Below are 15183 nucleotides of genomic sequence, written 5' to 3'. Positions count from 1 at the left end.
GAGCTCTCCTACTCAGACCCCGTTCCTGCTGCATGGCTCAGCCACCCTCCTCTGAGACTCCGGGGAAATCAGAACTGCTTTCAGTCCCCTCAGAACACCTGCCCTGTTCACAGCAGACACTGAGGGAATGCGAACACACGAAGGCAGCTCTTCTAACCATGACATCCACTGACTGTTCACACATTTAGAATCAACACGGACCTGCACGAACACCAGGGGTGGGGGCTCCAGGAGGCTTAAAGTAACTTCATGAGCCCTGTTCACTAAGACAAGCATGAACAGAATGCTCTACAGCAACAAGAGACTCACCGTCCTCCTCTTCGCTGATGTAGTCTGGCCTGTTCTTATAGCAGAAAAATGTCGGGGGAAGCTGAAGTCTGCTTGCAAGAGCTCTTTGCTCAGGGGTCGGGGTTAGCTCATACACAATGAGAACATCATCATCAGAGGGAAGATCCTCAGGTTTTTTCCTCTCTTCCACTACAAGACAAGTAAGAAAGACTGATAAAGACAAGGTGGTAGGTAATTAATGCCAATATTGTAACTAAAATAAAAATCCTGGAACTTCATTCTTAGGTTAAAACAGCATGCTGATGAAAACACACACACTCTGATGTGGACACTGCTCATAATAACCATGAGAGTTAGAAGCCTGAGGAAATGTTCTGTCAGAACCCTCAGTGGACACAGAATCCCCTTAATAACCAGGAAAGAAATCCTACTTTCAGTAACTAATCACTGAAGAAAATACTACTGATGGCTATAAATTTAAAAGGTATTTTAAGAGTGCTGCCATAACCGTACTTGGCATACTAAATGGTTTAGCAAAATATCCATGCATTTGCAACAACTGAAAAAAATTAAAGAAATCGAGCAAATATTAGTATAAATATAAAACTAACTCAAAGCCAATCCCAATGAGTCCCTACAAAGAAAGCTAACAACTGCCAAGGTTGGTGAGTGATTAGAATTACACACACTTTCCTGTATTTCCAAGCATTATAACATTAAATTAAACCTGTTACCCTCTGGGTTAATCATACTGTAAGAATCTAAGACAATGTCTGTTCTCTGAAGAACCACGACCACCACCACCACCACCACCACTAAAGGCAAAAGATGGGGAGAAAAGGAACTCTTCACACAATAGGTCGTGGTCTATAAAAAAAGGACTTCTAAAAGAGCAAGCAAAGTCATGGAGCGTGGCTGTGAAGCACTGCAGTCCAAAGTGAGATGTACTCCAAGTGGGAAAACATACACAGGGTTTTGAACATGTAGAAAAAAGAAAGGGGGATAATCTCATTTTTCATACTGATCAGAAGTTGACATGGTACTCTGCATGTAATGGGCTAAACTGAATAGATTATTAAATTTAACTTCATCTGTTTCTCTTATTTCACCTGTTTCCTTTTATTTTCAAATGTTGATACTAGAAATTTTTTTAAATTACATATACAGGTCATACTTTATTTCTACTGTATCAATAATGCTGGTCCAGAAAACAGCTCTTCTCAATGCTGAACCAGCCTTTCACTCACCCTCCTCTGTTACAAAAACTCAGCATCAGTTCCTGGCCAGGCCCCACGAGAGGACACTGTGAGACAGACTCCTGTTAATGAGATGGCCTCCTTGGGCCTCAGTCTCCTCACGTCTCTGTCTATTACGTTCTCGCACCTGAGAACTGGGCTCTTTGTCCTGCAGCGGTACATCAGTGCATTTGCTCCCAGACCAGGGCTCTTCGCCTAGGGTCCAGAGAGTCTGTTCACGGGTATGTACCATTCACACATACACACACACACAAAGGCCACACAACGTTTCAAAGACTGCATCCTTAATCATAAACGTAAGAACTGCTGCAGTTAGGAGCACAACCTGTGTATTTTACAACTGAGCTCCTAGAAATCACAGGTGGTCACTTGATCACTGCAGCTGTGTGGCACCCAAAACACAGCTGTGCTTCTGGGGGTGAGTCTTGGTCTCCACAGCCTGCTCCTGAGGGTCTCTCTCAGAGCCCGCTGCTTAGTCCTCCACTCCACTCCACTCTAGCATGACTCCACAAGGGGCCTGCTCTAACTGGGAATAGTGAGATACAGGGGAGCTCTTCCAATAGGGCCGACTTCCACACACAGTATCTTTCTCAACCAGGGAGCCTAGGTTCCCTGGCACATGCTGCTGCCACCGTGTCTGGATGCAGGCAGACAGTGATGGTTAGGTGACACACAGGTCTTCACTGATCACAGGAGAAAATGATGATGTACAAAACAGACAAAGTAAAGACCACACAGATCCACCTCGAAACAACGGAGTACAACGTGAGAAAACATGACATCCAAGTACGGAGAGCAGCATTATGGGGTCATGATAGCCTTGTCACATGCACGCTGCAGCATCAGGCACTTGATCTCATACAGCCAGTTACACTGCTGAGCACCAGCAGCTGCTGACAAGCGGACACCCTAGCATACTGCCAGTGCCAGCTCTGTACCTCTGTTCTCAGGCTGTGAGGAAGGGGTGTTGGTCCAAAAAGCCATTGGATTAGATTTAAAAAGGCTAAAATTAAATCCTAGAAAATAAAGAGTATTTCGTTTTTGAACATTTTGAGAATTAAAATGAATGCAATCCATTTACACCAATGTGGCTGTCCCACGCATCCACCTATCCTATCCCAAGGCTTTCATTCTTCGCTCTTTGCCAGATTGCTCAGTGGCCAGATTGCCTTACCTAAAATGTGAGCATGCAGTACCATCCAAGAACATAAGGATAGTAACTGCAGAACAAACCTACTGAAACCACCAGCTTCGAGTGAACCCTCACGATTCAAGTGCTAGCAGCCTTAAGCTGGACCCAGTGCTAAGCTGAGTTCTTGTACTCTGCCGGCAGACATGTCTCCCTGAAGCCGACATCTCCTCAACATCATGCACACATGCTCTCTGCTGCTGCTGAACACTCACCACTAACCCGGTTTAGGGAAGAAAACAACCCACACAAACATATTTTGGGAAGGAAAGTGGGAAGGGAGAGAGGGGGAGAGGAAGACAAAGTCTGCCTCATCTAAAGACCAAGTGCTTACCCTTTTCTGGAGTTTTAAACGTGTGGCTGGTTGAGAACTGCTCCTTCAGAAAAGCAGGAGAGGTGTTTTTGACTTTGCCATCGGAAGGCGGTTTGAGATCAGAGTTCTGCGACTCCTGGAGACCACCAGGTTCCACTTTTCTCTCAGATCCACTCTGGGCTGCTGAACTGGCTTCACTACTGTTATTTTTCAGAGGTGTGTTAAAACTAAATCCAAACAAAGATCCAGTAGCTGAACTGTTGCCAAATGCAAATGGTTTTGACTTTTCACTGCTAAAAATGCTTTTAACAGACTCAGAACCAAATACAAACTTTGGGGGTGAAACCACTGCTTTTGTTGTTGTTTCAAGGGAGCCAGACACCCCGCCAACTTCTGAGGTTGCTTCTGCTGCATCATCACCCTGAGACAAATCAGTTCGTTCTCTGGTGGTTTCTTCCAGCACAGCGACAGCCATTTTCCCACAAGGTGACTCCCTGGGAGTGGTTGAACGAGCGGCGTGAGGTGTTACCAAAAAATCTTTTTCTTGGGCCACTTTTGCTTCATCAAATATTTTCTTAAATGAGTCTGCAACATCCTGTAGTTTAAAACGAACAGCTAAATGTTCTATTTTTCTTTCTCCATCTGCAAAATCACATGCAGTCCACACCCACACTCTTTCAGTCCCTTTCATATTTTGCAAAGTCATGTCTGGAGTTATTCTGTGGTTGGCACAAAGTTTTAATACCTGGTCCCTTCTCATCACTATACGAACTTGCTTGTTTTCATAATTCTGTAAAATCTTTATATCACCGATGCCTCTTTCTTTCCACTGACCAGCATCTTTATCATACCTGTACAGTTTCGCTCTGTGACTAAAAACGACTTGTTCATTTTCCTCCCCACTGGACACCTCGACTAGATCAGGCAAAGGGACAACAGGCTCGAAGTGCTGTCCATCTCTTTCCTCCTCCTGAGTGACATCAGAGTCTTCGTCCGTGCCCACTGAGGCCCCACTCTGATTCAACTTGCCAGGGGACTTGGACGGGCTCAGAGCAGACTTGAAGCTGAAGTTAAATCCGGTGGTCGACTCACCGAAGCGGAAGAGGTTTTTCCTCACGGGGCTGCTGGCCAGAGGGGATGCGTGCACAGAGCTGCTGCTCACACTGTCATCCAGGGCGTCCTCCCTGAGGTCATAGTTGTCCCATTCCAGGGTGGGCCCAGTGGTCTCAGTGTTTGGCGCGCCACTCACATCTGCAGCAGTGGCAGCTCCTGCTCTGGCATCCTTACTCTCTTCATCACTGACTTTTGTCTGATCATTCGTCAAAAACGTCTTGAAATCTTTTAGCCCACTCTTCATTTCTTCCGCTCTCTGTATTAACTTGGCGGCCCTGCCAGTATCCATAAGCTTATGGGGAGTCTGCAGGGGAATGTCAAGTAGAAGTCGCTGGCACTCCTCAAATTTCTGCTTGAATTCTTCAGCCAGTTCAGGTGTCTTGAATTTTGCCGCCAGCTGCTCGAGTTTGGCGTCACCATCAGAAAAGTCACTAGCCAACCACATCCAAGCCCTGTCCGAGCCGGAGAGGGGCTTCAGGTGCATAGTGGTGGTGATCCAGTGGTTGGCACACACCTTTAGCACCTGTTCTCTCCGCATTAGCATCCTCAGTTTGCCATTGACTTCGTTTTTGAGGATTTTTAAGTTCCCCAAGCCCCTTTCTTTCCACTGACTTATCTCAGCATCAAACCTAAATAATTTCACCCGCTGTGAGTAAAGAACTTTCTCATCTTCCTCTCCTGTGACCAGCTCCACTTTCTCAGGCATCTGGACGACTGGTTCAAAATGGATGTCGTCACTGTCCTCGGTCTTATAGGCGTCATCATCTTTCTCAAGGTCAGCACAAGCGTCTGCTTTATCAGCTAGTTTATTACTTTGTGATGAGAATAACTTCTCTCCAGCACCTGAAAATCCCTTGAAATTGGGGTCTTTTTTGCCAAACTGAAATCCTTCTCCTGAATTTGACTTGGCAAGATCTGCAAAGGTGAAAGTGCTGCCAGTCTGACCAAAGACCACAGTACTCCCGTCTTTCTGACCACCAGCGTCCTGAGCCTGACCACCAGTGTCCTCTCCAAAGGACTTTTCAGTAGTCTTCTCCTGATTTTCTGTCTCCTGAATGCCAAATTTAAATCCACCAGCAGACGCAGGGACAGAAAAACTAAATCCTTCCTTTGCTGATTTCGAGTCTGTATTAGAAGAACTCGGAAATTTAAATGAAGGTGCATTTTCCTGATCCACGTGCCCAAATTTAAATCCTTGTTCTGCACTGCCAAACTTAAAGGTTTTTTCTGAAAAGTTACTCTTAAATCCTGTTCCTGTCTGACTTGCACAGGAGTTACTTGCCTCAGCTGTGGAGCCCACAGGGAAAGAGAGAGGCACTTCTGCAGCAGGGTTCTGGGTTGGGTTAGAGGCACCACAAGCCACACATTTTGTAGAGCTTCCTTCATTTCGTATCAAGCAGACATTGCAATCCCACTGTCCCTCCTTCTTGGCGAACAGCCCCTCAAGCCCACTCTTTGGAGCCTTGCCTGTCTCTGAAGAGGCAGGTGCCGGAGCAGCAGAAGCTGGTGGATTCTGACATGGGTTCTGACAGGCCACACACTCAGCCGTGCTGGCTTCATTTTGCACTGAGCAATCCCATTGTCCTTCCTTCTTGGTGAAAATGCCTTCAAATCCACTCTTTGGAGCCTTGCTTGTATCTGAAGTACCAAATTTTAACGAGGCAGGTGCTGGGGCAGTGAAGGCAGGTGAACCCTGTTTCCGTGGAGTCAGACAAGCCTCACATTTCAAAGAACTTCCTTCATTTCTTATCAAGCAAACACTGCAATCCCACTGTCCCTCCTTTACTGAAAAAACAGATTTGAAATCACTGCTGGCAGCCTTAGGAAGATCTCCCTGGCCAAATTTAAAGGAAGGTGGCTTAACAAGTGGAGATTCACTTTTGCTAACAGGCTTTTTATTCTGACATGCAATGCATCGAGACACAGTGGGTTCATTTCTTACTAAACAAACACCACAGTTCCAGTGACCTTCCATCTTTAGAGTCATCAATGCAGATCTACCGGGGGTATGTTCTGAGCCGGGTTTAGGAGTGGAGACAGTTTCAACTAATGGTGGGCCAAGGAGCTCCTTACTGCCTGGGTTTAGATTCTGGCAGGATACACACTTCTTAGCAGTTGCCACGTTCTTCAGTGAGCAGCTGTTACAGTGCCACCAAGACCCTTCTTTCTTTGCAACCTGAAATTCAAAATTCATAGTTACACCATCAGATTTGTCAATATCCTTACTGTCATGACCTGTGGGTTCTTTTATAGTTCTCGTGGCCTGATGGGTGGTTGTGGCTACATTTGCTCCTGAGGCTTTCAACAGGCTCTGGGCCTCTTCAAACTTGCACTTGAAAAGGGCTGCCTCCTCAGGTGTCTTGAACCTAATGGCCAGCTGCTCTGGTTTGGGCGACTCGTCAGCGTAGTCCACAGCATACCACACAAAGCACCTGTCTGAGCCAGCATTAGGGACAAGGGCCATGTCTGGGCTGATGTAGTGATTTGCACAGATCTTTAACACCTGCTCGCGTCTCATGAGCAAGCGGATTTTACCGGAGGTTTTGTGCCTGAGGATCTTAACATTGCCGATTCCACGCTCCTTCCACTCTAGGGATGCTGCATCGAAGCGATACAACTTTGCACGATTGCAGAAGAACTCCTCCTCATCCTCCTCGCCAGTCTTCACTTCAATCTTGTCAGGAAGAGGCACCACAGGCTCAAAGTGAGGGCCGTCGTCCTCCTCATCCCCCTGTGCACTTCCCCCATCAGCATCGTGACCCTTGCTGGCCAGCTCTGTGGCAGGCACTCCAAACACTGATTTCCCTGGGCTGTAGAAAGTAAACATATCATCATTGCGTCGAAAACCAGAATTCTTTGGCTGATTTGTACCCATGTTCTCAGTAAATGAAATTCCAGGCACATTTTTGCTTCCAAAATTGAACGTATTTCGAGGTCCCATGTTTTGAGCAGCTTTCGGTCCACTGTACCCATCTCCTTGCCAAGGTTTATCTGAAGTCAGCAGACCTAAGAGGCTTTCATTATTGTTGTAAGTTGTAGCAGGGGGCTGTGCCACAACCTGTGGTGAGGAAAACGTGAAGTCACCATCATTTGACTTGAAATTTGAATTAAATTTGAAAGGAGTTGGCTGTGTTGTATGTGTAGGTGCTGCCAGAGATGGCCTCATTCCTTCACCAGGCACCGGCTGAACAAAACTGGTTTTTCCAAATTCTAAAACCTTAGGTTCTGCAGATCTTGAAGCATGTGCCGCAAGTGGAGGTTTTGTAAAATAACCTGGTTCTGGCAAAGGTGGATTTGTGCTTGTCTGTTGAACATTGTAATTAAAGTAATCATCACCCCTGGGTGATAGAATTCCTGTCGCAGGAGACTCAAAACGCAACGGGGGGCCATACATGTCTTGAGAGAACATGCACGCTGATGAGCTCTGCACGGGCGGCGTGTGCATCTGCTGGGGGTAGCCGTAGACGTGCTGCTGAGGTGGAAGCCTGTTCATGCCATAAACTGGCCCCTGGAAAAAGACAAAGTGAACGCTTTTGTAGGCTGTCTATAAAACTATAGCTTACCTCAATACAAACCAATTCTCACGAACCTCAAGCATGAGTATCAATACACCACTAGAGCATACCGTGTGTTCTTAAGAGAAGACATTGCTACAAGGACACTTACAGCTCTAGTTCTTGGCATGTCCCCAAAATCGCCTTAACCAAAGACAACACCTTACACATCTAATTCTCCTACACTAGATCCGTAGAATAAATACCTTCCTCACTCCTAAACGCAGTGTCCAATGATGTTGATAATGATGATGATGACAATGAGCACTGATATTTGTTAATGTGCCACCTGGGCATAGTTTCAAGTTCTGTACACATAGGATCTCATTTTAATATTCTCAAAACCCTACAAACTGAGGCACTAGTATCATTCTATACATAAGGCACACGAGCCAGGGCCTGGATGCACCCAAACCCCAGTCTCTGCCCGGCTCTGCTGGGGCTCATCTCCATGGACACTTGGTCACAGTGCCTAGGCCGGCGAGTGCCATCCACAGTGCTCCAAGGAGTGCATCACAGTCCTGCCTCTGTCACAACCGGATGATGAAGCTCCCACCACCACCACTCCTGTTCAAAAATATTCTAGATGTTTACACATATTGTATTAAAATTAGATAACTAATAAACATACCTTCTCTATCCAAAGAGAAATTTAAAATATCTATACCTCATGGGACATTTAAGTTTTAATGATGAATTACTTCTTGAATTAATTGGTAGGAAGCCTGGACAATTAAAAAGGAGATATTTATAAATGTATAAGTTATTCCTTTGTTACCTTTGTGGGAGTAACATTAGCTGCTGGTCTGAGTAGATACTGGGTATTATATGCTGGTGACTGACTATAACATACTGAATGGCCAGTAGTTGCAACTAAAAAAAAAAAAAAACAAGAAAAAAAAAGAAAAGAAAGAAAACACTGTTAGAAAAAGTCTATGCTGCACGTAGCACTTTCTAGGCAACTATAAATACAAAAGCAGTAGAAATCAAAGATTTAACTACACAGACTTTAAAATTTTTTCTATACATCAAAATACACCATAAAGATGATTACCAAATGACAAACTAGAACAACTGCCAAGTGTAACACAGGAGCAGTGAGGGCAGCAGCGGGTGGGCACCAAGAGAACCCCCACAGCAAGCACCAGAAGGAGCTAAGAGGAGTGGTGGGCCCCCTTCCTGAGAAAAGAGGGGCTTTATGTGAAGACATAGTCCTGCCACATCAGGAATATGGGGGAGACACTGGCCACAGGAAGGACTTAAGGAATCAAAACATATGTGATGGCCTCAGGGCCACATTTTTGAAGTGAGGCTTGAAAATCTGCAGAATGACAAGGTTGCATTTTATACTCAAGCTAGCAAAAATATTCAGGTCAAAAATCACCTGGCAAATTCACACAAAGGATCTCGAAAGTAACACAAAATGTGCTTCTTGGCTTAATAAACAGGATACAGCATGACTAACACTTAAGCTGGTGCCCAAACTATTTGCCCCACCTGCTTTGTGTGCATGTGCGTTACCAAGAAACCAACAACTAGAAGACACGCCTGTTGATGGTAAAAACAAGCAACAGCCATTTGCCTGATCTGTTCTATGAAAGTTTTACCAGAAAACAAGAAAACAAAACAACTTAAAGATCATTTGTACCTTTACACAAGGAGAAAGTGGAAACTGCGACCCAAGAGGTGCTGAGCAGCTGACTCTGGAAAGTCCTGCAAAGGCCCAGTGAGGGTGAACCAGGCCGCCTGTGATCCCTGCACAGTAACACAGAGGCAGTGCCACTGGAGAAGCCCACAGCTGAGCAAGGAAACTAATGTGCTGTCTGTAGGGGCTCCTCTGAAACATTCCCGGGAGAAAATAGGCAAAGAACACAGAACAAGTGGATGGATATATATATGGGCCAAGAATTGTAACATCTGAAATTTAGTGACTATCACTGAGAGTGAAAGAAACAGTTCAGATGTCTTATAAACCTACCCAAAAATATCCTATAGAAAAAAACCACCAAATGAATAGGTAACTCATGAAATCTAAGTGTGCTGAACATTCCTAGTATTAAAAAAACAAAAATTTAAAAGCTGGTATTATTTTTGCTTTTAAAAATTGGCAAGGTTTTAATAAACTGATAATAATTAGTAACTGGCAAAAGTGAGATCAGACAGGCACTATCAGATCCTGGAGGTAAAAGCGTTAAAACCAGCACAGTTTTTCAGGAAAGCAATTCCCCAACACAAGAAATCTTTTAAAGCCCCGAAATCCTAGGATTGTGTTCACAATAATTACAACACCAACAACGGGAAATAAAAACCAGGGAGTAAAACTTGCAGAGCTTCCGTGTGATGGGGTCCTTGTGTTCATTAATGGTACCATCAAAGAATACTGAGTAGAAAAATGCTCAGAACTTACAGCAGTATTTGAAACACATGCTTCCTCATCTCTGAACAAAATGCTAATATGGTGAAAATCTCATTAAAAATTCCTTATGAATACAAAGAGAAAGGACCAGGAGAAAATGCTCCAAACTGGTAGCAGAACTCTCTGTGACACGATTAGTTTCCAGTTTTCTTTACACTCATCAGTACTTTTGAGCATTTCCTTATTTGAGCTTATTGATGGTTTTTAGTCATCTACTATCAGCAGACAAGGGCCACCCTGGCACATTTGGACCTTCACTAGGGAAACCATCTGTGAGTTCAGGAGGGTGGTCAGGAGCTGGGACTCTTGGCTCGAGCTAGAACTGCCTGCGACTGTGACTGTCAAGCAGCCCACTGGGGACTCCATTCCTCTCACCTGTCAAGTGAGGGTGTGCTGTGTCTACACAGTCCACAGGGTACTTGTGAGAATAAAATGAGACAATGTGAATGTTATGTTCAGATGTGTGTTTAACAACCAGAAGACCTGCTATGCACATACAAAGAAGAAACAGAACTTGTGACCCACAAGGTGCCCAATGATAACCACACAGCATCCAGAAAGCCCCAGAGGAAGCCAGCCATGAGCCAGTCCCCACCAGTCAGGTTCCACATGGTGTATGGCAACTTAGGCAGGCAATGTTTAAATCTGGCAGGCTCCTCACATCCACACCTATGATTGATAGCATTACTGAGTCTGATTTCACAAAGATCTTCTCTGTCACCTGTTGCACTTGAAGGACACTGTCATGAGAAGACAGCAAGTTGCTCTAAGGAGGACCGTAGGGACCATCACTAAGGTACTAAACTAGGCCATGCCATTCCCAATCTTTCTTTTGAACTAAAACCAATTAATCTAATTACCTCCATTTCAGGAATCTGTCTCATGTGAAAAAAACCTGTCTTCATCATTACTCTGGCTGCCTGGGGGCATGTGGCCTGAAGTCAGAGGACCCGAGTCTGAAGTCTCTACCAATAGCGACGTGTACAATAATGGGTGTTACCTAATCTTCCAAGCTCATTTCATCTAAACATGGGAATTCATAATGGTATCTCCCACTCTGGGTTGCTGTAATTGAATGAAATCACATACACAACACGCCCTGGCACACAGACAACCCACAGGGCAACTGCCTGTGCCCTGTGGTTCACTGAATGTTTACTGCATCCTCTAAGTACATGACTAATGAGCACACACACACACACCCCCCACCCAAATACAGTAACCATATGATGCAAGTGTTATTTCTATGTTTCAAACAAACAAATTGGCTCAGAGAGCTAATTAAGAGTACAACCTAAAAATCCACTCTACTCTAGCTCAAACTCTCTCTTCCCATATACGAAAGATTTCCCAAGACTGTCAGACCTCTCAATGTCATCAAAATAATTCCCCAAAGTTTAATTTCATAATTAGGCAGCTCTCAATGAATTATACCATCAGTTAACATTTTTCCAATATAAGGCATAGTTCCAGCTCAGTCTCAGCTCCTCTGAGATGTGCAGTAAAGGGTTCTTTAAGCGTTTACATAAACAGGATCAGATAAAGCTTGTTTTGTTTCTGGAGTTATAAAAATCTTGGTAACAACAAATAAAGCTTAAGCAACATATAGGTAGACACAAACATATAATAAATTAAGGCATACAGACAAGGTGATGTGATTTCACAAATTACCTAACTGAAGGAGGCAGCAGTACAGTATCATCACTAACACCTGGGATTATTCAGTTGCCAACTCACCTGTCAGTGGGGCCCCGTGAAAATTCTGTGACCCTTGATAACTATCAGGCACTGAGTCTGGTCCATAATTCTCTGGAGGCCAACGATGAGGGGACCCTGAGCTACTGCTATTTAGTTTCAACTCCTGCATTTCTTTCTGTTGGAAGAAGAAAACAATTTTAAGCAATTATATCATGGTGTAAACAGTGCTAGAGCAAATTCAACCTGATGATACCTTTTCAGAGAGTCCATACTCCAGTCAGATCTGAGCACCAGGTGCTGATGTAAAACATGATTCTTAATTTCTTAACGCTTGTTTTTTGCTTCCATTCTTTTCCCTCGTTAGTATCATTACTGAATCCACTCAATCTAGAGTCAGCTCTCGCCTAAGAAAGATTCATCTCCCTTTCTATTCTACATTTACTTCATCTTTCTCAAGTTCTGTTCAGGACTTCCCTAGTGGTGCAATGGATAGGAATTTGCCTGCCAATGCAGGGGACACGGGCTATATCCTTTTGCTCCAGAAAGATTCCACATGCCTCAGAGCAAGTAAGCCCTCAAGCACCAATTACTAAGCCTTCCGATGACAGCCAGTGGTTAGGGATCAGACAAGAAAAAGGCAACACCTCCCCAACCCCAGAACCTACAAGGCAGGTACTTTTCAGGAATAAGTTATAATAAGTGAGGTCAGAGACAGATTCAGCATGGCTACCCTCTTCCTCTACAAGTGTTTCAGATGAAATTCCTTGGCAGTCTAGTGGTTTAGGTTCAGTGCTTTCACTGCTGTGGCCCTGGGTCCAATCCCTGGGTGGGTGGGTGGAAGGGGATGGCAACCAAGATGCCCACAAGCCAGGTGGTGTTGAGAAAAAAAAAAGAATTATTTTAGGAATAAGAATTTCCTGGGGAAAAAAAACCCCCGTAACTATTAAGGTCAAAAATACATCTTAAAATTTCAAACTAAATAAAATCTTCCCCATTCATCCACCTATACTGTGTCTAGTCCAGATGGTATATATCTGAAAATAAGGAACAAATGTATTCAGCTGGAAAACTTAACTGGTCACCACTAGTATCTGGACCATAGATTTAAACATCCAATTAAAGCTATAAACATAATGTTAAAACTCAAACTAGAACGTGATGAAAACTAGTTTCGACAAATCTCACTTTATAGATGAGAAGACAGAGACAGAAAGCTAAGGAAGTGCCTGACCCAAAGTCGTGCATCAATGACAGTCAGTATCAAACCCTAGCTTTCCAGGCACACAAGCACACCATGTAGGTGCCAGAAATCTACATGGTTAGCATGTAATATCATGAAGGTCACAATTATACAAAATTAACACAAAATCTTTATGCAAATTCACAAGTGCAAAAAATACAGGTTTCAAGACTTTCCTTGGCATGATTTTAGAAGTATGAATGATTTAGTTCTTGTCAATGAGCATGAAACAACTTACTTGTACCTCCAATTCCAAAGAAGTCAAGTTCCTTTGAGTGCTACAGTTGAGGTCACTTTCATAAAGTTAAAGCAATCATGTACAGACACCTGCGTCTTTACATAATTAAATCAAATTCATGTAAAGTAATAAAAAGAGAGACCTTTTGAAGTTTAGACCACTTGTGAAGTCTTAGCTATAAATGTGACATACACACTAGTCAGTCTGAGCTATAATCTCACAAACCAAGGTATGAAGACTACAGCTCACTAGTTTACTCAGTCACTGGGGACCTCCTCTAGGCCGGGAACAGAGCTACGGTTTGGATATGAGTCTCCACCGTTGCAAGATTCACATCTTGTGGAGGATAAAGACACAAAAGTAATTTCAAAAATAAGCTAATGTCAAGACGGAAGCATGTAAAACACAATATGATTCTACAGTCATGCAGCAGAGGAACATCTGGAACAGTGTTAGAAATGAGTGAGAAAGTGGTCAAGGAAGGAATCTTGGAATAAGATAGGCACAGTTTAGAAAAATCAAGGCATTTACCTTAATGGCCTCCACTTGTTGGCAGATCATTTTCAATAAGCAATTTTGATCTTCTGCCCACTGAGGTGGTGTTTTGGGAGAATACTGAAAAAATAACAATGAAACAGTATTTAAAACTTCTAGAACACACATTCTGCAGTGAAGTGACTCTTCTCTTTTCCACTTACCTTACAACTTCTATTTGGCGATGGAGAGTATTTGGTGGGAGATGAAGTCGAGTGTTTTATTTCTGAATCTGCATTCCGCAAAGACCCATTTTTATGAAGAGGCGCTCCTTCACTGAACTCATCGAGCTCCTGCATGACTAAATTAAGCATCTCTTTCACAGATTCCAGGGGCACAGGCAACTAGAAATAAAAGGCAAGAATCAACATCTTTAGTTTGGAAAATCACCAACAGAAGAACTCTCAAATAAAGATTTTTTATCTTACTAATTTACATTTTCATACTTCTGTGTGACAAACACATTGTACTTTATGTAACAACACACAGAAAATGCTGTGCAATCTAAAGCCTCCTAACCCTCAAGTCCATGCTGTGTCTACCCCTCCTGATGGCGGCAGCAAGGGCAGAGCGATGTTAACTGGGGAGTTTTTCCATGTGAGCAAAGTCACTGCCACTCACTCACTGATTCTGAATGAGAGGAGAGGAGAAACACAGATGCTGGCATGCACCAAACATAACCCTAATCCAAGAGCAGCAACACAAACTCATCAATAAAACAGGTGGAAGGTTGAATGTCACTGAGGTTAATCCCATCACAACAGCCTCAAACTGCTGACAGCCAGGGAAAGGTGGTCACAGTAGACAGTGACGAGGGGCGAAACGTCCCGAAGTCATGAGTAACCACCCAATCTCATTAACATATTTAACTGCCAAGTCCACACAGAACTAGCCTTAGTGGCAACATTTGCTGAATACATCACCAGGTAACAAAAATAAATGCCAGCCTTTTCTAATTCTCCAACAAGCATTTTTGTAATAGTTTAAACCTAAATGTCCACATTTAAACACACACACACACACACACACACAAACCTAAGGCAAAGCAATACTAATTAAATATTTAAACACCCCACTTCTGTGCATTAATATGGTATCGCTAAGCATTTTTAAAATTACCAAAATATAAAATCAAGGCAAAATTCCTTATCACATAGTTATCAATAATAAGAAAATACAATCTGCAACTTACTTTTTTAACTATCGACAGATTTGAATCACAGTCATCTAAAATCTTTATCAGGTAGTCCCTGGTCTTTCTCAGGTAATTTTTGCATTCTTCTTGTTCTTCAGAAGAAAGCACATCATTATCAAGGTCTTCTGCTTTTCTGTGAAAAAGCTATA

At 43.5% G+C, this 15183-nt stretch overlaps 1 protein-coding gene across 7 annotated transcripts in view; it reads right to left on the bottom strand.

Annotated features, from left to right (window-relative positions):
• Positions 1 to 15183, bottom strand: part of LOC145546358 (E3 SUMO-protein ligase RanBP2-like) — a 57005-nt gene that overhangs the window by 13387 nt on the left and 28435 nt on the right. For 4 of the 7 annotated variants that reach the window (XM_081592955.1, XM_081592951.1, XM_081592952.1 and 1 more), the window contains exons 15-21: positions 15032 to 15178; positions 14004 to 14183; positions 13837 to 13920; positions 11867 to 12002; positions 8492 to 8586; positions 3068 to 7667; positions 310 to 477 (exon numbers count right to left, since the gene is read on the bottom strand). In XM_081592955.1, the coding sequence (XP_081449081.1) occupies positions 310 to 477; positions 3068 to 7667; positions 8492 to 8586; positions 11867 to 12002; positions 13837 to 13920; positions 14004 to 14183; positions 15032 to 15178 (5410 nt within the window). Of the gene's footprint in view, positions 1 to 309; positions 478 to 2482; positions 2561 to 3067; positions 7668 to 8491; positions 8633 to 11840; positions 12003 to 13836; positions 13921 to 14003; positions 14184 to 15031; positions 15179 to 15183 lie in introns of those variants that run through there. The other 3 variants (XM_081592950.1, XM_081592953.1, XR_014082779.1) reach the window with 2 other exon arrangements.

This window comes from Giraffa tippelskirchi, chromosome 4 (assembly GCF_054371585.1).
Source record: "Giraffa tippelskirchi isolate mGirTip1 chromosome 4, T2T-mGirTip1v1.2.pri, whole genome shotgun sequence".
In the NCBI taxonomy this organism is placed as follows: domain Eukaryota; kingdom Metazoa; phylum Chordata; class Mammalia; order Artiodactyla; family Giraffidae; genus Giraffa; species Giraffa tippelskirchi.
Note: the sequence above shows the minus strand (reverse complement) of the source record. Positions and strands in the feature narration are given on the sequence as shown.